At 48.4% G+C, this 21,906-nt stretch overlaps 1 protein-coding gene across 1 annotated transcript in view; it reads right to left on the reverse strand.

Annotated features, from left to right (window-relative positions):
* LOC105517296 (chromosome unknown open reading frame, human C14orf159) overlaps positions 1–21,906 on the reverse strand; it is a 99,895-nt gene that overhangs the window by 41,654 nt on the left and 36,335 nt on the right. The window contains exons 2-6 of the mRNA XM_011949796.1: positions 15,364–15,415; positions 12,357–12,488; positions 6,390–6,543; positions 3,579–3,777; positions 328–478 (exon numbers count right to left, since the gene is read on the reverse strand). Of these exons, the coding sequence (XP_011805186.1) occupies positions 328–478; positions 3,579–3,777; positions 6,390–6,543; positions 12,357–12,459 (607 nt within the window). The 5' untranslated portion in view covers positions 12,460–12,488; positions 15,364–15,415. The remainder of the gene's footprint in view (positions 1–327; positions 479–3,578; positions 3,778–6,389; positions 6,544–12,356; positions 12,489–15,363; positions 15,416–21,906) is intronic.

A 21,906-nucleotide genomic window follows, 5' to 3' on the forward strand; every position in this document is an offset into this window, starting at 1 on the left:
TATATATATATATATTTTTTTCCTATATATATATATTAAGCCTCTGTAAAAACCCAAGAGGATATGATATATGTAAACTCACACCACAGTGAGACTGGCTATTCTGCCAAGGGTGGCACCTTTAAACCTGAGGGGCATCTGTAAGCCCAGCCCCGAGACAGCTGCCGGAGCCTTTGAGCCTTGTTCAGGGCCTTTGCCCCTGGAGACCCCTGGTAAAAAGAAAGACAAGCCGTGGGAGCTCAGGAGCATACCAAGCTCCTGTCTGCTCCTCAGGCCCAACTCCAAGAGAGGCTGTCAAGACCATGGGCAGGAGCGAGAGACACTGACCTGGGTCACCGATGTGAACAGGTTGCCCCTGCTCACCCCCCAGGGAGCAGCAGGCCTGCACCAGCCTTTCCAGCTTGTCCTTGGGAATGGGCCTCATTGTGACCACCAGAGGGCAGCAGAAGCCAGCATGGGTAACACAAGGCACTGTTGTCTGACCAAAAAAAAAAAAAATCAAGTGAAAATGTTAAAAAATGGAATTAGCACAGATCCAAGCTCTGAGCACCAAGAGTTCAAGGCAGCTAAATGAAGGAGGAGTAGCTGTTATAGAAATTAGCTTCTATTTTTATGTGACATAGAGAGGGGGAGTTTGCTGCTAATTACTGGTTTAAAATAGGGAATCTTGACTTTTTGTGTGCCACGGACCCCTTTGGTAGACTAGAACAGCTGCGGACCCCTGGTCAGAGTAATGCTTTTAACTGTATACAAGAAAATGCACAAGATTCCAAAGGAAACCAATTATCCTGCAAGCACAGTTATCAAATAATAGAAAAATGTGGCCGGGCATGGTGGCTCACAGCTGTAATCCCAGCACTTGAGAGGCCGAGGTGGGCGGATCACGAGGTCAGGAGGTCGAGACCAGCCTGGCCAGCATGGTGAAACCCCATCTCTACTAAAATACAAAAGTTCGCCAGGCATGGTGGCACGCATCTGTAGTCCCAGCTACTCGGGAGGCTGAGGCGGGAGAATTGCTTGAACCCAGGAGGCAGAGGTTGCAGTGAGCCGAGATCACACCATTGCACTCCAGCCTGGGTGACAGAGTGAGACTCCATCTCAAAGAAAAAAAAAAGGAAAAATGTGAGACAATATGCATGCTTCCTCAGTAGCAGCCTAAAGAACAAGATGCCAGTTCGACTATCATTGTAACTTTGAAGTAGTGCTCAGCACATAGGACATTTTTGAGACATCAGGAAGAACTCTAATGTGATATGAAGATATCTGTGATTTCCGTTGCCAGCCATGAAGTCACAGGGTCTGCTGATACGACAGCCGTTTGCTGCCTACATTCATAATTGAAGGAAATGCTAAATGTGGGTTGAGGTTATGAAAACAAAAATGAGGCTGGGCACAGTGGTCCGTGTCTGTAATACCAGCACTTTGGGAGGCCAAGAAGGTTGGATCGCTTGAGCCCAGAAGTTCAAGACCAGCCTGGACAATACAGCAAAACCCCATCTCTACCAAAAAAACAAACAAACAAACAAACAAAAAAAACCCCATGAATTAGCTGGGTGTGCTGGCGCATGCCTGTAGTCCCAGCTATTCAGGAGGCTGAAATGGGAGGATCTCTTGAGCCCAGAAGTTTGAGGCTGCAGTGAGCTGTGACTGTGCCACTGCACCACTCCAGCCTGGGAAACTGAGTAAGGACTGTCAAAAATAAAATAAAATAAAGAAGGGAGGGAGAGAGGGAGGGAGGGAGGGAGGGAGGGAAAAGAAAAATGTACTTTTTTTTCTATCCAATATGGAGGCTCTGAATTTCTCCAGCGACTGCAAAGGCCGTGGAGCACAGGTAAACAGCCTCTGGTGAATCAGGGGCAGAGGGAGGCAACTGAGAACATCACAGTAGGAGCTGGTGTCCACTCTGCCTTCTGAATCCACACCAGTGACAAGCCTGTCCCCAGACCCCATGGAGCATGGCCTGGTTCCTCCTGCCTTAACAGACATTGCCTGCTTTGATCGGTGTGACTTTCATTGGTGTTTCGCTCCCCCACCCCACCTTCTGAATGGTTTCTGGTGCCTGCAATAGAGCTTATGAAAGATTTAGGACATGGCCAGGACTGTAATCCACTGTGAAGTCTTGGCCACCACCTAAAGAGCTTGCTATCACCACCCTGGCGGCAGCGGGATGGAACCTCAGTGTGCCTGCCAGCAGTGTCTGCATAATAGCACCCAGGAGAGGGGACGTGCTGGAGCCACTGGCAGACCCAGGCAGTGCTCCCCAAGGCTGAGACACATTCCGTCTGGGGGTGGCCAATGGAATCCCAGATGGCTGCCTGGCCATCTCTCCCTGGAGCCCATGGGCAGAGGGGTCGATATTAGACTGAAAGTTATTTGATAAGCATCGGGGTCAGTGAGGCCGTGTTGAGCACTCACTATGGGCACTTACTTGCACCTCTGTAGGCAACAAACAGCTTCCGTATCAGCAGACCCTGGGACTGCAAAGCATCATTTAATTGTCACATCTCTGCTATTGCCATTGTACAGATGGGAGCCAGGAGTTCTGGGTTCCCATCGAGCTTTGGGACTTGGGCAAGTCCTTTTCTCTCTTTAGACCTCGGTTTCCTCATCTAAAATGAGAATCTGCATGTGGAGCCATGGGGCCCTCTCAGCTCCCACCTCCTACAAAGAGTGGTGTGTTCCAGAGCCAGAGCCTGCTGTGGGTGCCCGCCAGCCGCTGGGGTCCCATCCCCACCCTTCCCTAGCTTCAAGAGAACCGCTCGGGCACACACTTCACCCATGAGGGCAGCACAGACTATGGGCAGCTTTGTTTCTGATCAGAGGCAGCTGGGGCCTCTCTGGCAGGAGCCCAAACCAAGACATTTTAATAAATATCCCAGAGTCCAAGACAAAATCTCTGATCCAAGTCCTCCATAAATAAAGAAACCTGGAGCCTGGCTGTTTATGCTGGCTGACCACTGCTGGAGCAGAGTGAACTCTCAGACTTCACCAACAGATGTCCAGGAAGGGTCTGTGGAACCAGGGAATCGAGTGCACTCACCTTGACAAGTAAGGGCTGGAAGAGGCACAGCAGGCACGTCCCAGAGAGGCCGGCTGTGCTGTGTTTGTGACTGCCAGAGGCAACCTCCGGCCAAGAACATGACCCGGCTTTCTGGACAGAGACCTAACCCAGGAGGAACTGCCTGGCCGAGGCTCTGCCACAAATCCCTGGGTATTGACAGAGCTAGGCTCATTCCCCGTGGCTGAGGCTCACCCGAGCCAGGGAGGATTAATAAAAATCTTGCTGAGGTGCCTGAAGTTAAAGGAGCCAGAGAAATCCCAAGCGGGTTTGGTTTACGGCACTGAACCATGAAGAAGGACCACACTGGGTGCTCACGGCGGTCGCAGCGGTACGTGGGACCAAAGCTGGCTCAAAGAGATCGATCATTTCTCCCGGGCTGCACAGCTAGAAAGTGGCTGAGCTGGGGCTGGAGCTTAGGTTTTCCACCTCCCGTGCCCATGTTCTCTCTGCCCCAGGAAGATGTAAGTTGATCTGCATTTTCAGGCCATTCTGCCCTTGTGGTGGGCTGTGTCCCTACCTTGTATGCAGCTGCCTGGCTGTGACCTGCTGGGTCTCTTCTGGGGAGCCCTGCTTTCTCCAAGGCCTCCTCCAGGGAGAAGCTGCAGCCCAAGAGGAAGGCCACCATGTCCTTCAGCTGCTCTGAGTACTGCTCCAGCGAAGCCAGGCTGCCGGTGCAGGCACCGAACTCGTATTTCCAGAACTGGGGATGGCCCATCCTGTAGACACAAGGGGAAAGCTGGCAGGGCCCCAGACCCTCACTGTGGCCCCTGATAATACACAATAGAAGGACTGCGGAGAGAGAAGAGAATGTTTAGTGCTGAAATTTCCAGCCCTGGCACCTGGGTAGGGAGCATAGTTTTCAGCAGGGGGCCTTCTTGGCATCCTTCAAATGTCCTCAGATCAGAAACAATTACATCAGCATGTATAGAACACACCCCCACCTCCCACCCAGTGTGTCTCCTATACCCGCAATCCAAGACAAGCCAAACCACCAAGAAAAGCAAATGGTGGCCGGGCACGGTGGCTCATGCCTATAATCCCAGCACTTTGGGAGTCCGAGGTGGGAAGGTCACTTGAGCTCTGGAGTTCAAGACGAGACTGGGCAACATGGTGAAACCCCGTCTATACTAAAAATACAAAAATTAGCCAGGCATGGTGGCACACAGCTGCAATCCCAGCTACTCAGGAGGCTGAGGCAGGAGAATCGCTTGAACCTGGGAGGTGGAGGTTGCAGTGAGCCGAGATCGCGCCACTGCACTCCAACCTGAGCAACAGAGTGAGACTGTCTCAAAAAAAAAAAAAAAAAAAAAAAAGAAGAAAAGTAAACGGTGCCCTCTCTGCTATGGAGATAGGGCCAGCAGCCCAAAGGGGACAGAGAATATGTGTCCTGGGGGAACGTCTCAGTGCCAGCAGTGGGTGAGGCCTTTCTCTTCCCTTAGAGGAAACTCTTCTGTAGGGCTGAAAGACTTCTTTGGTTACAAGCTTATTCTTTACTCACTCCAAACTCTTTTACTGAGCCATGCCTCCATGTCAGGCACATGCTAGGTGATGGGGCTAGAGTAATGGAGAGGACACCATCCCAGTCTTTTTTTTTTTTTTTTAAATGGTTTTTGATTTTTTGAGATGGAGTCTCGCTCTGTAGGCCAGCCTGGAGTGCAATGGTGTGATCTTGGCTCACTGAAACCTCCGCCTCCCAGGTTCAAGTGATTCTCCCACCTCAGCCTCCCGAGTAGCTGAGATTATAGGCCTGCACCACCATCCCTGGCTAATGTTTGTATTTTTAGTAGAGACAGGGTTTCACCATGTTGGCCAGGCTGGTCTCGAATTCCTGATCTCAGGTGATCTGCCCTCCTCGGCCTCCCAAAGTGCTGGGATTACAGGCGTGAGCCACCGTGCCTTGCCCAGCCCAGCGTTTAAAGAGCTCATAATCCTACATTGATAGGTGAGACTCTATTGAAAACATACTGGCAACACAGCAGTGAATGTCAACAGTCTGGGTAGCGTGACACAGAGAAGGGGGAAATCAATTCTCTTCCATAAAGGAGTTAGGTGCTGGGTCTTGAGGCATGAATAGGAGTTTGCATGAATAGGAGTTCGCCAGTTGGGCAAGAAAGAAGGTACACCCAGGCAGAGGAAGCGGCACATGGAAGCCCACTGGGCGATCTGCTCTAGGAGTTTCCAAGTTGGCAGCACAGGAGGCACCAGGGAAAAATGTAAAGGCACAATCGCGGACCTAGATGGTGTCTCCAAAGGACCTTCCCATCCTAAAATGATCATGACAGAAAGTTCCTGGGGAGCTTTCTGTCTCGGGAGCTGGTTGGGGATGATTGGAGTGTCAGGGGCCAGGGGAGAAACTGAGCTGGGGCCAGGTCACCATGGATCTTGAGATCAGGCTGAGGTCCAAGCCATGAGAAGATGCTGAAGAATTTTATTTTATTTTATATATATATATATTTTGAGACAGAGTCTTGTGCTGTTGCCCAGGCTGCAGTGCAGTGACATGATCTCAGCTCACTGCAGCCTCAACCTCCTGGTCTCAAGCGATCCTCCTCAGCTTCCCGAGTAGCTGGGACCACAGGTGTGCACTGCTATGCCCAGTTAATTATTTGAAAAAATTTTTGTAGAGACCAGGTCTTCCCTATGTGGCCCAGGCTGGTCTCAAACTCCTGGGCTCAAGCCATCCTCCTGCCTCAGCCTCCCAAAGTACTGAGATTACAGGCATGAACCAGAGCACCCAGTCTGAGAGCCACATGATCCGGTTTAGCATTAGAAAAAGTCACTCTACTAGGAGAGCAGACGATGACAGGGTGGGGGAAGGAAGGATGAGACTAGGGCTAGGCCAGGGAAGATGCCAGTCTGTGCTGGTGCCGTAGGAAAGGTAGACTTGCGGGAGAGGTACACCGGCCCAGAATCAGTGGGGCCATTTACTAGATAGGTTCTAGTTTAAAAGCCTAGGAGAATAGACACAATATCTGTCTCTGGGTCCTGGTAATGCAAGTGTTTTTTATTTTCTTCTTAATCCTGTGCAGGCGGGTTTCTGGCTTGGGCAATGGAGTGGACAGATGGTGGAGTCAGTGGGATTTCTCCAGGGCTGGACTTTCTCCATGATCCCACAGATCTTAGCCAGGGCAGGGGCCAGGTGATAGGGGAAGGGGTCAGAACGGTGGGGAGGGCAGCTCGTTCCTGAGCAACAGCCATGAGTGAGGTTCTGTGCCAGGCACTGTGAAGGTCCCTGAGGTTGGACAGAGAGGTACTGGATAACAGAGACACCTGGCTACAGCACCTGGACACTCCCAAGCTCTAACCCACAGTAACCCAAGCTTTTTACCTGGTCTCTGAGACAGCACCTTGAGCGGGCAGCATCCACTTTTCTGGCTCACTCTGGCCCAGCAGGGGCAGAGGGCCAGTGTTGGCCTGGCAGAATCTTTCAAACGCTGGAGCAAGGGACCTGGGCAGGACCACCAGGATGGCTGGTCGGAGCTCTGGGTATGGTGGGAGAAGGGAAAAATGTATAGTCAGCTGTTTATTGGCAGATACTTTCTGATTTTTTTTTTTTTTGAGGCGGAGTTTCACTCTTGTTGCCCAGGCTGAAGTGCAATGGTACAATCTTGGCTCACTGCAACCTCCACCTCCTGGGTTCAAGCAATTCTCCTCCCTCAGCCCCCTGAGTAGCTGGGAACACAGGCATCTGCAACAACGCCCAGCTCATTGTTTGTATTTTTAGTACAGACTAAAAATACATTTGGTGTATTTGGTGGCCCATGTTGGCCAGGCTGGTCTTGAACCCCTGACCTCAGGTGATCCACCTGCCTCGGGTGCTGGGATTACAGGAATGAGCCTTTGCGCCTGGCCCCTTTCTGATTTTTTTTAAAGTGGCAAGACTGCTATGTTGCCCAGGCTGGCCTTGAATTCCTGGGCTCAAGTGACCCTCCCGCTTCAGCCTGCCAAGTAGCTGGAACTACAGGTGCACACCACCATACCCAACTTCCAATGTAATTCTTTTTTTACTTTTTTTTTTTTTTTAGAGACAGAGTCTAGCTTTGTCACTCATGCTGGAGTGCAGTGGCTTGATCTTGGCTCACTGCAAACTCTGCCTCCCAGGTTCAAGTGATTCTCATGCCTCAGCCTCCCAAGTAGCTGGGACCATAGACATGCACCACTGTGCCCAGCTAGTTTTTGTATTTTTAGTAGAGATGGGGTTTTACTACGGTGGCCAGGCTGATCTCAAATGCCTGGGCTCAAGTGATCTGCCTGTCTTGGACTCCCAAAGTGCTGGGCTTACAGGTGTGAGCCACCGCAACAGGCCTAATGTAAATTTTGACTGAAGCATCACCTACACTCAAAAAAGTGCACACTGCCCTGCAGGGAAGGACACAGGCCTGGCTGGTTTTGCTACCTGCTAATTGCAGAGCCCCACTCAAAAAAGTGTAGGTAATGCTTCAATCAAACACACACAAACCTACAGCTTGATGAATTGCCATGAAATGAATCCTACTACATGCTGTAGCCTCCTCCGGGGGCAGCCAGCCTTCCTCCGCAATGGCAGTCCTTTGGCTTTGGAAGTAAACACACCTGGGCTCGAATCCTGATCCTGTCTCTGACCAGTTGTGTGACCCTGGGCTGTGGCTTTGCATGTCCTAGCCTTGGCCTCCCCATCTATAAGATGGCAGCAACCATGCCTACCTCCAAGAGACCTCAGGGAGGTAATGTATGTAAGTTATTGAGCACCTCGGTGTTCAGGAAGCAGGGACTGAAGTTACTGTTCAATGAAATCCTGTGTAGATGTTTAAAATTATGGTTACAGAAGAAATATGTAATGATTATGTTAAAAGATGTCTGTGATGTGTCATTAAAGGAACTATACTAGGTAATGAAACAATGTATTGGACGAATTCTCCTTTTTATAAAATCAGTGAGTGAAAGAACTAGAAGGAAAGGGGAGGGAAGAGTGGAAAGGACTGTGTCCTGTAATTTGAGTGCCAGCTCAGCCGCAATACAATAGAACACTGGGTAGACATCTAAGGTTTTTGGCTGTAGTCCCTGACGCCCAGACGGCTCTTCTGGACTCACCTAGGGCCTGGGGGAACTCACCGCCCTGCAGGGAAGGACACAGGCCTGGCTGGTTTTGCTACCTGCTAATTGCAGAGCCCTACAGCCCTGAGCAAACATAGGCAGTTGCCAGGGAGTGGTTACGGCAGGGCTTGGGTAAGACCCAGTGCTGTGCTGGCTTCAGGTCTGGCCCAGCACACTCACAGTGGTGGTGGCTACAGGGGTGCTTGTCTCACTCCACCCCCAGCTTTAGGTGGCTCAAAACAGAGAGAGAGAGACTCTTTGAGAGAAAATAAGGGAAGAGAACAAGAGTCTCTGCCTGGTAAACCAGAGAATCTTCCTAGATCTTGTCCAAGACCATCAAAGCCATACCTGTACTGAGGCTGCAAGAATGACAGCGTTACTGGGCTTTAGGTGCCCCCTAAAGCAGAAACAGCTTAGATCACAACACTCAAATCCTTTCAAGTAACTGGAAAGCCTTCCCAAAACAGAGGGCTATAAATAAGCCCAGATAGCGAAGACTACAATAAATACCTAACCCTTGAATGTGCAGACACCAAAGAACATCTACTAGAACTAGAAGGAAGGACATTACAAGTTAATGCCTCAGGTGACAGAGCTGTGCATGCTGGTCATTTGCTTCTCTGTGCTTTTCACAATATTCTAAAATTAAGACCATCCTGAAGAAAAACATAATTATGCTCTATTGGGCCGGGTGTGGTGGCTCACACCTGTAATCCCAGCACTTTGGGAGGCCGAGGTTCGCGGATCACCTGAGGTCAGAAGTTCGAGACCAGCCTAGCCAACATGGTGAAACCCCATCTCTACTAAAAATACAAAAATTAGCCAGGTATGGTGGTGCGTGCCTGTAATCCCAACTACTTGGGAGGCTGAGATAGGAGAATTGCTTGCACCTGGGAGATGGAGGCTGCAGTGAGCTGAGATCACGCCTGGGTGACAGAGTGAAAATCCATCTCCAAAAATAATAATAATAATTATGTTCTACTGGAGAAATACCCTTGAGGACAATTTCCCTGTCAGATTTGCTGTATCAACCCATGTCCCTTTCTCTCCTGCAATAATCTTGTTGGCGAATATTTACTGAGTGCTTTTTATGTGCCGGACTCCCCATGCCAAGTCATCTGCACATGTAATTATATTTTATAGATGAGGGGAACAAGGCTCAGAGAGATGAAGTGACTTTCCCAGGGTCACACAGCTGCTGCATGGCACAGCCGGCATTTAAACCTGGGATGGGTGCCTGTGGAGCTCGCCTCACTTCATCACGGAGTGGCCTCCGCTGGGTTTCAGGCACTGGGTTTCCCTAGGAGGGGAGCGCTGTCCTCCACAGGGACTGGGGAGTGAAACAGATGCAACCATCTGTTGGGAATGTCCAGGACCAGCTCCTACTCGAAACGCAGTGCCCGGAGCTCATTATCATAGTCGCCACAGTGCCTGCCAATGCTACAAGCAGACTTTCCAAATGAGGACACGTGAGACACCCCCAGCTGCCGAAAGCCCAAGGAACCTGATGCCGGTCTCAAGCAAGCCCAGCAGGGCTCTGAAAATGATCTGGAGCAAGGTGGGAGGGGATTCAGCTGGCTTAGAGGCCTCCCACTCCCTACTCACCCGCTTCTTACCACCAAAGCCCCTTGTGAGAACAAACTGGATTTTTTTCTTTCTTTTTTTTTTTTTGAGATGGAGTCTCCCTCTGTTGCCCAGGCTAGAGTACAGTGACAGGATCTGGGCTTACTGCAACCTCCACCTTCAGGTTTCAAGCGATTCCCCTGCCTCAGCTTCCTGAGTAGCTGGGATTACAGGCGCATGCCACCACGCCCGGCTAATGTTTTTGTATTTTTAGTAGAGATGGGGTTTTGCCATGTTGGGCAGACTGATCTTGAACTCGTGACCTTAGGCAGCCCACCCGCCTCGGCCTCCCAAAGTGCTGGGATTACAGGCGTGAGCTACTGCGCCCAGCACAAATTGTATTTTTAATACAATAAATCAGGATGGTATGTGCACAAAGCTTCTTTGTTTCCTTTTTTTTTTTTTCCCCTTGAGACAGAGTTTCACTCTTGTTTCCCAGGCTGGAGTGCAATGGTGTGACCTCGGCTCACTGCAACCTCCGCCTCCTGGGTTCAAGTGCTTCTCCTGCCTCAGCCTCCCAAGTAACTGGGACTACAGGCGCGTGCCACCACACTCAGCTAATTTTTGTATTTTTAGTAGAGATGGGATTTCTCCACATTGGCTAGGCTGGTCTTGAACTCCTGACCTTGGGTGATCCACCCGCTTCGGCGTCCCAAAGTGCTGGGATTACAAGCGTGAGCCACCGCATCTGGCCCTTTGTTTTCTTTTTAATTAAATGAACTTTGCAGGGTACTATGTTTTGGTTTTGTTCATCTCCATGGCTGGAGATGAATAGAAAAGTCCCCAAGTTGTCCCCATTAGTAACAGACACAGAATAGAAGCCTGCATGGTCTCTTTCTGGAGAGGATGGTGGACTCTGGAGGCCTCACCTTTTTGGAGGATACTTTATGGTCTGGTGATTTGTGCATCCCCCAGGTGCCTTGGGCTCCATGGAAGGCAGTGACACTTTTCTTTGTAGATAAACTGAGTAATTTCTCTGAGTCCTTTTACCTCAAAATCATTTTTTTTTTAACTTAATGACAAGAGAGAGGAAAAAACACCCTTTAACATTTCTAATCTGAATGAAAGCCCCCAGAAGACAGCTCCAAGCTGGAGTTTTCCAGCTGTTTGGTAAAATGAGCTTCTCTATTTGAGGAGCATTTCACAGCAGCGGGAACAGCTCAGGTGCCCCTCCCGACAGTCCCACTGGGAAGGTTCTGCTGCTACTTTCATTGTGTAGGTGAGGCTTAGAAAGGTCGCAGTTCACTAGTAAGGAGTGAAGCTAGGACTCACACTCAGGCTTTCTCCCTCCAGGCTCCAAGGCCCTGGCTGATCCGCTCTGTTGCCTCCCCAGAGTCTTAGCAAGCAGTTGTCAACCTGGGGTTAAGCTGGTGTTCGCTGCTCATATATAACGGGTTGTTGTAGACTAATACCTTGGTGGCTTTCTATGTATATATTAGGTAGTGCAAAAGTAATTGCAGTTTTTGCCATTACTTTTATTTAAAAAAAAAAATGGCAAAAATTGCAATTACTTTTGCACCAATTTATATAAACTCTGCTCCCCAGTATTCACACCCCATTGTAGCCCCTTCCCCATTGACTCTGGCCTTGGCCATGTGATTTGCTTTGGCCAATGGGACATTAGTAAGTGTGATGCAAGCAGAGGCTTGGTATGAGTTTGGGCATTAGGACTTATTCTCTTGGAATCTGTCTCATGGCATCCTGAGCTCCCATGTACAGAAGTTTGGCTATCACTATTGAAGAGGTTTCATGGACAGGAAATGTTCAGCCAGTCTCAGATGTTCCAGCCATCCCACTGGATGCCAGACATGTCAGGAAGAAGCCATCTTGGATGGTCTATCCCCAACAGACACCACATGGAGCAGAAGAGGTGCCCTGCGAAGACCAGCCTTGATTGCAGAATTGTGAGAATTATGGTTTTAAGCCACTAAGTTTAAGAGTGCTTTGTTAGTCAACAGTTAACTCTGTTAGCCCATATACAGCAACAGAGGCCAGGCATGTTAATAAACTAAAGGAAAATGGTCTTGCTCTAGTACTTTAGACAGTGTTGATGGTTTTTCCTTGAGCACTTATACCATAACCAGAAGAGTCTTTTTTAATGTGAAATTTTGCTTGGACTTAGGTCAATGACAAATTTGGTATCTGTTTTCTCTTGCAGGATCTTTTAGAGCCTTCGGTTTCACTCCCGGAATACAGTGGGGAGATGGGTGCCACCCAGAGAATAAGACCAGTCAAAGGTAGGAAGAATTGTTCTGAATCAAAATCTGATTAAACTGCAGTGTAACCTGGGGGCACTTTTCTGGGAAGGTGCCCTTTTCATCACCTGAGCCCACTGGTGGTTCTCCATATGGGGCTCAGGTGACCAAGTAGAACTGGGTGTCATTAGATCCATCTGATGGGTTTCCACACCTTGAGTCTAATCCAAGGTTCCAGTTTCTTCTGGGAAGTTAAGTAGTGACTGAAGCTAATATCATTCTGCTCTTACTTTCTGTTTCCTATGCAGAATCTAGAAGTCTCAGGAGTTTGTGGGCCCTACACAGCTGGTATTTCCTAGGAACTTTCTTTTTTTTTTTTTTTTAAACTATCTGGCACCACTTACCCCCAGCCATGCTGGATGTATTTCTGATGTTTGGTTTCTTTTGTAGAATCAAACTCCTTAGGGCAGAGGGAAGGCGGGACCTCAGGTGGAGTGTGAAGGGCATTGTGTCACCTTGAATAAGTAGCAGAGAATCTGGGTGAGGGGAGAAAAGGGAACAAAGTAGAAAGGGTGGACCCTGAAGGCAGCAGATTCAGCCTCACATAGCATCACATTCCACATCATATCCCACCCTTTCTTGGCTCTGTTCCTGGGCCTGCCTTGCGGTGGGCATTGTTTGGAACCCATTCTCCCCCTTGTCACATCACAGTTTCTGATGAGAAATTCCTAACGAAAACCTGAATGTCCCCCTTCCTTCCCCTAAGGGCTTTCCATTTCTCTGAAGCTGCAAAGTCTTCTCCAAAAGGCTGGTGCTGGGCTCCTTGGCCAGGAGTCACCGTGGCCTACTATTCTACTTGACTCTGAACTCCCTTCTCTCCCTAGGGCGTCAAAGGCACGGACACATGTGAGACTTCTTCCACAGGCTCCAGAGCACCTATCACAGCCTATGCACATAGCACGTGCCCCAGATATACACGATTGAATGAACAGACGAATGAGTACCACTGCAGTCGCAAGTGAAATAAGAGGCTGAGTTTTGTCGACATGCGACTTCCGTTATTTAGATTTAGGTTTCTAGAAGGTATAGGAACTTTGTGTTTTCTTTTTTTTTTGAGACAGAGTCTCACTCTGTTGCCCAGGCTGGAGTGCAGTGGCGCGATCTCGGCTCACTGCAAGTTCCGCCTCCCAAGTTCACGCCATTCTCCTGCCTCAGCCTCCTGAGTAGCTGGGACTACAGGCGCCCACCACTACGCCCGGCTAATTTTTTGTATATTTAGTAAAGATAGGGTTTCACCATGTTAGCCAGGATGATCTCGATCTCCTAACCTTGTGATCCACCCGCCTCGGCCTCCCAAAGTGCTGGGATTATAGGCGTGAGCCACCGTGCCCGGCTGGGACTTTGTATTTTCTTCTTTGTGCTTCCCCAACCCCTCTCTCGGCACAGTGCCTTATACAATCTTTGGCGAGTAAATAGATGTTGTAGCTTTTTAAAAGTAGAATGTGTTTTTTAAATCACAGTTTAAAGTTAAAAAATATGATTTTTTAAAAATAGAGGTGGTCTCAAATCTCTAGGAAATTGTGTTCAGAAGGGAATCCTATAAGTTGACTTCTTTTTTGTTTGTTTTACTTGAGGCAGAGTCTCGCCACTCTGTCTCCCAGGCTGGAGTGCAGTGGCGCGATCTCAGCTCAGTGCAACTTCCACCTCCTGGCTTCAAGAGATTCTCATGCTTCAGCCACCTGAATAGCTGGGATTACAGGTATGTGCCCCCATACCTGGCTTATGTTTTTGTATTTTTAGTAGAGGCGAGGTTTCACCATGTTGACCAGGCTGGTCTCAAACTCTTGGTCTCAAGTGATCAGCCCACCTTGGCCTCCCAAAGTGCTGGGATTACAGGCGTGAGCTACCACACCTGGCCGAAATTGACTTCTTATGCTATAAAAAAAGAGGTTTCGGCCAGGTGTGTTGGCTCATGCCTGTAATCCCAGCACTTTGAGAGGCTGAGGCAGGAGGATTGCTTGAGGCCAGGAGTTCAAGACATGCCTGCCTGGGCAACATGGCAAAAACCCACATCTACCAAAAAAAAAAAAAAAAGAAAAAAAAGAAAATAGCCAGGCATGGTATTGCGTGCCTATAGTCCCAGCTACTTGGGAGGTTGAGGTGGAAGGACCACTTGATCCCAGGAGGTCAGGCTGCAGTGAGTCAAGATCATGCCACTGCACTCCAGCCTGGGCGACAGAGTGAGACCTGTCTCAAAAAAAAAAAAGATAGATTTTAGTATGTCAGCAAAATCTAAAGCTAGATAACCACATTGTGTTAGTTTCTAAAGCATAGCCAAGGTCCTTTTCATCCAAATATACCCAGCACCTAGCATAGTGGCACAAAGGTGTGAGTTCAGTAAGTGTTCATTGAATGACTGGCTGACTGCAGAATGAATGAGAGCAGGATTCAAGGACAGTGCCCATAGTGAGGGTTCTGGACAAGCCTGACTTTCCACAATTCTTTCTATCTAAAGAGAAGAACTCAGTGGAATTCCAAACCACCAATTTATGTTTTCAACTCTGATCTCCTAGATAGAAAATAATGTAAACCTCAGGGCCATTTTAACAAAGAATTTGAGATTGCATAAAATCTCTAGCAAACAAAACAAAAAGAATATTGCTTTGGAAGGAGGAGAGATGTATTTAGAGCCAACAATGAGTACTTTAATAGCTGTGGGAACAAAGTGCTATGGGGACACAGGGGAGAGAACACTTAGTCCCCACGGACTGAGGGGAGGGGGTGCTGGGAGGAGTCAGGTGAGGTAGGATTCCATTGCCCAGTGGAAGATTCTGAGGCTTAAAGCAGCTGCTTTGGCAGGTCAGGCCTGGGTTTGCCTAACGCCTGGGCCTGGCAAGCCTGACCCCCTTAGTCAAGCAACTGAGCTACCAGCCAGGGTCCTAAATGTCTGTGGTTCCCCAGGGTCACTGCACACTGCAGAGAGGACCTCGCACCTCTGCCTGGCACACAGCAAAGGCCCAAGAGAGAAGCATTCCATAACCATGTGGGGAATAGCAGCCACCCCTCTGACAACCGTCTTCATTTACCCAAACCCACTGGAATAGGTCATCCCACAGGTACCTCCACCCACTCTCATTATTATGCTAGAGAGCAGCAGGTGCAAGCTGTGTGCTGTTTTGCAAATACATTTTAGCCAGGAGACCAAAGTCTGAGGGTTATTGCCTTCTCTTTCCTTTATTTATGTATTGTTTTAATGTAAATGTAAGTTGATTTTAGGTTGCCTTCCTGGCCTGGAGAGAAATGAGTGTTGCCAGAAATAATGCCCTGTGAAATGCATGCTGGAAGTGTGTCAGGCACCCCAGTGTCACCCACCGTGCATGCTGGGAGGGAAAGAAGGCTGAAAGCCCCTACCTTACAGTGTCATCCTTTTGAAGGCAGGGTCAAACAGGGTGTAACCTGGCTCCTGCAAAGTAAAAAGAAAAAAAAAAAAAAGCCTTCAATGTACACCAATCTGAGAGTGCCCACTCATAGTAAATGATAGCAACTACCACCATATATGGGTACCCACTGTGTGCCAGGACCATGCTAGGGCCTTTACGTACATCATCTGTTGGTTTGTCACTATAGTCCCACACACAAAAAAAGGCATTGTTAATCCTATTACAGTCAGAGACTGAGGTTCAAGGAGCTCAAAGAAGTTACCTAATAATAAAGCAGGTCTAAGTTCATATTTGTTTGATCACTATTTGCCTTTCTATATGTATGAATCTATGTATGTATCCATCCATCCACCCATTCATTCATCCATCCATCTATCCACCCATCCAGTCATCCATCCATCCATCCATCCATCCATCCATCCATCCATCCATCCATCCATGCATTCATCCATCCATCCATCTACCCATTCGTTCATCCATCTATCCATTCACCCAGCCATCCATCCATTCACCCAGCCATCCATCCATTCACCCAGCCATCCATCCATTCACCCAGCCATCCATCCATTCACCCAACCGTTCATCCATTCACCCACCCACCCATCTTGTGGTGTTAGGAATCACATCCTCAGTATATTTTTAAAATAGCAGGGATCTTCCCACTATCCCCAACAAGGTGATTTTAGGGCCAGAGCCTCTTCAGTCCATATGTTTTTAGGGACTGAATCCTAAACTTCCCAAACTTTCTATCAGGGCACTAGGGAACCCACTGCTGCATGGACCAGGTATCTTATTTTCCTGAGTGGTCTTCCTCTAGAAGTGAAGTGAGATGGGATCCAATTAGTGAGCCCTGGCTAGAATCCAAAAAGCTACCTTTCTGCTGTGAGCTCTCCCTTTTCTCTTTAGAGAACAAACTATCAAACCCAGAAACATCATTCCCTAACATCAAATATATCAGAGAGGAGCCCTACAGACAGTCAACTTCTAGCTGGATCTGACACGCCTCAAACTTCAGTGTAAAAATATCTTATGCATGCTTGTCACAGATTTCTGAAATTCCACCTTTAGAAACTAATGTCTCTATTTACCCAAGTAATCCAATCCTAGGACTGTATCCTACAGATGTGCTCAAACAGTGATGAAATGACTGAGTACATAGCAGCACTGTTTGTAATAGAAATGATTTAGAAACAGGCTGGGCACAGTGGCTCATGGCTGTAATCCCAGCACTTTGGGAGGCCAAGGTGGGAGTATCGCTGGACCCCAGCAGTTTGAGACCAGCCTAGGCAACATGGCAAAACCCTGTCACTACAAAAAATACAAAAATTAGCCAGGCGTGGTGGCGCATGCCTATAGTCCCAGCTACTTGGGAGGCTGAGGAGAGGATCACCTAAGCCCAGAGGTCACCTAAGCCCAGAAGTCAGGGCTGCAGTGAGCCATGATCATACCACTGCAGTCCAGCCTGGGTGACAGAGCAAGACCCAACTGAAAAAAAAAAAGAAGAAGGGAAGGAAGCAAGAAGGGAGGGAAGGAAGGAAGGAAGGAAGGAAAGGTGAGGCCCAGTGGCTCACACCTGGAATCCCAGCATTTTGGGAGGCCAAGGCAGGTGGATCATCTGAGGTCAGGAATTTGAGACCAGCCTGACCAACATGGAGAAACCCTGTCTCTACTAAAAATACAAAATTAGCCAGACATGGTGGTGCATGCCTGTAATCCCAGCTACTTGGGAGGTTGAGGCAGGAGAATTGCTTGAACCTGGGAGGTGGAGGTTGCAATGAGCCGAGATCACGCCACTGCACCTGGGCGACAGAGTGAGACTCCGTCTCAAAAAAAAAAAAAAAAAGAATGAGGCTACTCTACACACCTTATCTGAAACAATGTCCCAATGATGCAAAATTAACAAGGCAAGGTGGAGAATTCTCTATTAACCGACATGCCCATGTTCTGTTCACATCCACGCAGACATCTGTGGAAGGATGGAGAAGAGCTTGGTATCCATAGTGCCCTCAGAGGGGAAAGTGAGAGGCTGGGGCCTGAGTGGGAGTGACTGTCGCACTATATTTTATGTGAATGGCGCCCTCTGGAGTTGTGCCTTGGGGTGGCCTTGATGAAAGAGAGGCTTTCTGCTCTTTATCTTTTCTGTACTTTTTTTTTTTTTGGAAGCAGGGTCTTGCCCTGTTGCCCAGGCTGGAGTGCAGTGATGGAATCACAATTCACTGCAGCCTCAACCTCCTGGGCTCAAGCAATCCTCCCACCTCAGTCCCCCGAGTAGCTGGGACTACAGGTGAGCACCACCACGCCCATCTAATTTTTTAATCTTTTTTTTTTTTTTTTTTTCTTTTTTTTGTAGAGACGGGGCTGGTCTTAAACTCCTGGCTTCAAATGATCCATCAACCTTGGCCTGTCAAAGTGCTGGGATTACAGGAGTGAGCTGCTGTGCAAGGCCAAAGCCACCATGCCTGGCCATCAGTCAACTCTCCAGCCTATAAAAACACATTTATCTCTTTGGAGAGTCCAAGGATTTTAGAAGTTGTATGCCAGGAAACCAGAGGAAGACCAAATACATATCTCATAATATTACAGTACCTCACTGAGTGGTAGTAAGGGTTAAAGTTGTTAATGCATGTAAGGCTCTCAGAATACTTCTGGCCGGTTCAGTTAGCGCTGTGGAAGCGTTAGCCATGTTTATTACTCCGTGCCCCATGCCAGAAACAGTGGTGAATAAGACAGTCACAGCCCACGCTCGCAGGGGTTTACCATCCCAGGAGACAGACATTAAACGCATAATTACCATCATGTCTGTCTTCCAGGAAAAGATAGAAAAGTAAATAGTTAACTATAACACCATGTGCTTAGCGCTCCCGGGCCCGTGGACTCAGGGTGGAGGAGGAGAAGGGGCTGAGTCTAAAAGGAGAGTAGGGGTCAGACTAGAAGCAGGCTGGGGAGGGAGAAGGTCCTCTAGACCCAGGGGCCAGCAGGAGCAAGGCAGGGAGATATTAGGGAGCACCAGCTGTCCGTGCTGCAGAGCCTGACACGAGGCAGGAGGTGGTGGGAGCCGGGGCTGGGAGGGAAAGCAGAGGCCGGCTCGTGGGGACCCTCCTGTCATGTGAAGGAATTTGGATTTATCCCGGAGCCTCAGGAAATCACAGAAGGTACTGAGCAGTGAGTGATTTGTGAAACCTGCCTTTTAGGAAGATCAGTGGGGCTGCAGGTGGGGGACAGAAGGCAGGGCAGCCAAAGTACGAAGTTGGCAGATGAGAGGGGACTGCAGGGCAGAGACAGGAGCATCAGAAAGTCTCCCTCGCAGGTGTGAAAGGAAAATAAATCACAAAAATAGACCCCAAAATCACTAAGCCAAAGGGAAAAGTCAAGCTGGGAACTGCGCAAGCCTGCCTCCCATTTTATTCCCAAATAAGATTGCTAAAAGATGAATTCCTTGTGGGCTTCAACATCTTTACCCTAAAACAGTTCTATTGAATTTCACCCTGGCAATGTAAATTGACAACTTATTTTCATGGGTGCCTGACAAAGGATAGACAGAACCCGAAGTCATCCCTCTGAGACTCACCTGAGACAAATGCGTATCTAATTGCTTCCTTTGCCCTACTGTTTATGTAAAAATGTAGATTCACTGAGCCAGACTAAGGCATAAGTGACTATTCCTCTACCCCCTTCTCACATGGAAATTGTGTATTCAGTGCAAGGCTGATCAGTCTCACACATAGATTGATTTCTCATGTCTCCCTAAAATGTATAAAACCAAGCGGTAGCCAGGCATGGTGGTTCACGCCTATAATCCTAGCACTTTGGGAGGCCAAGTTGGGCAGATCACTTGAGGTCAGGAGCTCAAGACAAGCCTGGCCAATATGGCAAAATCCCGTCTGTACGAAACATACAAAAATTAGCTGGGCATGGTGGTGCACACCTGTAATTCCAGCTACTTGGAAGGCTGGGGCAGGAGAACTGCTTGAACCCGGGAGGCAGAGGCTGCAGTGAGTTGAGATCGCACCACTGCACTTCAGCCTGGGTGACTGAGTGAGACCCTGTCTCAAAAAACAAACAAACAAACAAAAATAAAAACCTGTACCCCGACCACCTTGGGTACATGTCCTCAGGACCTCCTGAGGCTGTGTGTTAAGGCTGTATGTTAAGGCTGTGTCCTTAACTTTGGCAAAATAAACTTTCTAAGTTGATTGAGCTCTGTCTCAGATACTTTTGGGTTTGCATAGGAAAGAACCTTGCAGGGAAGAGGCTGCCTTCATCCTTCACAGGCCCGGCAAGGCCTGCAGGAGCAGGCAGTGCTCAGCACACCCTGGGGAGCAGCTGAGGTTGTCCCTGTGATGCAGAAACAAGGAATCAGGCTCACACCCAAGGGAGGGGGTTTTCCTCGTTTCCTTTCAGTTCAGTGAAGACAAGGCTTTCCATCCGTTGTACTCACTGCTGGACATGCAGCATCACCAGTGCCTGGCACACGGAATGTGCCCAATAAATGTTCACTGTCAGCTGGGTGCAGTGGCTCACATCTGTAATCCCAGCACTTTAACAGGCCGAGGTGGGCGGATCACTTGAGGACAGGAGTTTGAGATCAGCCTGGCCAACATTGTGAAACCCTGTCTCTACTGAAAATACAAAAATTAGCTGGGTGCGGTGGCGCATGTGTATAATCCCAGTTACTGGGGAGGCTGAGGCACGAGACTTGCTTGAACCAGGGAGGCGGAGGTTGCAGTGAGCTGAGATTTCGCCACTGCACTCTAGCCTGGGTGACAGAGACAGACTGTGTCTTAAATACATAAATAAATAAATAAATAAATAAAGCTCACTGTCAGGAGGGATGGGGAGAGCATGTGGCTCACACAAAGGCAGCTAAGAAAAGGCGGCCAGGGAGGTAGGAAAGAAACTTTGTGATTCAGAAGCAAGTATTTCAAGGAGGAATTTACAGTCTGGGGAGGTCAAGGAAGATAAAACCCAAGAAGCATCCACTGAATTTTATAACCCAGGCTCCTTCTCCCAGTTCATCCCAATGAAGCCCTCACAGCTCTGCCAGCCCACAAGCACCGGGAACACCTTATATTCATGTAGCATCATGTTTAGAACCTCGAAGGGTGCACACACAAAACAGAAGACACAGCTTCCTTGAAGCCTTCAGTCTAGTCAAGAAGATCCTATTATTCACAAGAACAAACAACTCACAGTGTTACAAAACTCCATTTTTGGTTTCTGTAGATGTCCCCTGGATCACTTCCCCAGAGTCCCACAACTTGATAAAGGAAGAACAAAATGAGTAGGTGTATAGACCTTGTCTCTCTACTCATTAATTTTTGTGGTAGGAGTTGCTCAATGTTTGCCAAGAGAGTTGCTGGTGGTAGCCTAAATACAACTGCAAATTTGCAAAGTAAGTGTTGCTGCAAGGAAGAAGGCATCCTAACTGTATAAACATTTTATTTAAAAAATGGTATTATAATAGCAGAGACAAAAGATTGGGGAAATGCTGGTAGTCATAATTAAGATTTGTTTATTTAAATAGGTTAAATACAAGGGCTCCCCACATGCAAAGAATTGTTAATGAAACAAGTATTTTCTTTCTTTCTTTTTTTTCTTGAGACAGAGTCTTGCTCTGTCATCACGCTGGAGTGCAGGAGTGCAATCGTGGCTCACTGCAGCCACAACATCTCAGGCTCAAACCATCCTCCCACCTAAGCCTCCTGACTAGCTTGGGACCACCACAGGCATGCACCACCATGCCCAGCTAATTTCTTTTCTTTTTTTGTAGAGATGGCAGTCTCACTATGCTACCCAGGCTGTATTTTCTGAACTCCTGGGCTCAAGCTATCCTCCTGCCTTGGCCTCCCAAAGTGTTAGGATTATAGGCATGAGCCACCACACCTGGCCAAAACAAATCTTTTCAATGAGAGCAAATGGTGGTCCCTTCTCCTCCCCTTTCTAAACAATTCAGTCCTAAAGCCACAAGGTGGAGCTGAGTAAGGTGGGACTCCGTGGTGGGGAATGGCGGGTAGTGTCTCTTATGACATGAGACCCTGTCTAAAAAGAAAAAGGAAAGGCCAGGTGGGGTGGTTTACAACTCTAATCCCAGCATTTTGGGAGGCCGAGGCCAGGAGTTCAAGACCAGTCTGGCCAACGTGGCAAAACCCAGTCTCTCCTAAAAATACAAAAATTAGCCAGGTGTGGAGGGCACGCCTGTAATCCCAGCTACTCAGAAGGCTGAGACAAGAGAATCTCTTGAACTAGGGAGGCGAAGGTTGCAGTGAGCCAAGATCGCACCACTGCACTCCAGCCTGGGTGACAGAGCAAGACTGCATCTCAAAAAAAAAAGAAAAAAGATGAATAATGAGATATAAAAAAGATTTTCTTTAGTACCATTCTTGAAATGTTCTGTCACTTTGCAGTTGTTTTAAAATAAAAAAACAGACCGGGCGCGGTGGCTCATACCTGTAATCCCAGCACTTTGGGAGGCCGAGGCGGGTGGATCACGAGGTCAGGAGATCGAGACCATCCT

Source organism: Colobus angolensis, unplaced genomic scaffold, assembly GCF_000951035.1.
Source record: "Colobus angolensis palliatus isolate OR3802 unplaced genomic scaffold, Cang.pa_1.0 Scaffold3, whole genome shotgun sequence".
Classification (NCBI taxonomy): domain Eukaryota; kingdom Metazoa; phylum Chordata; class Mammalia; order Primates; family Cercopithecidae; genus Colobus; species Colobus angolensis.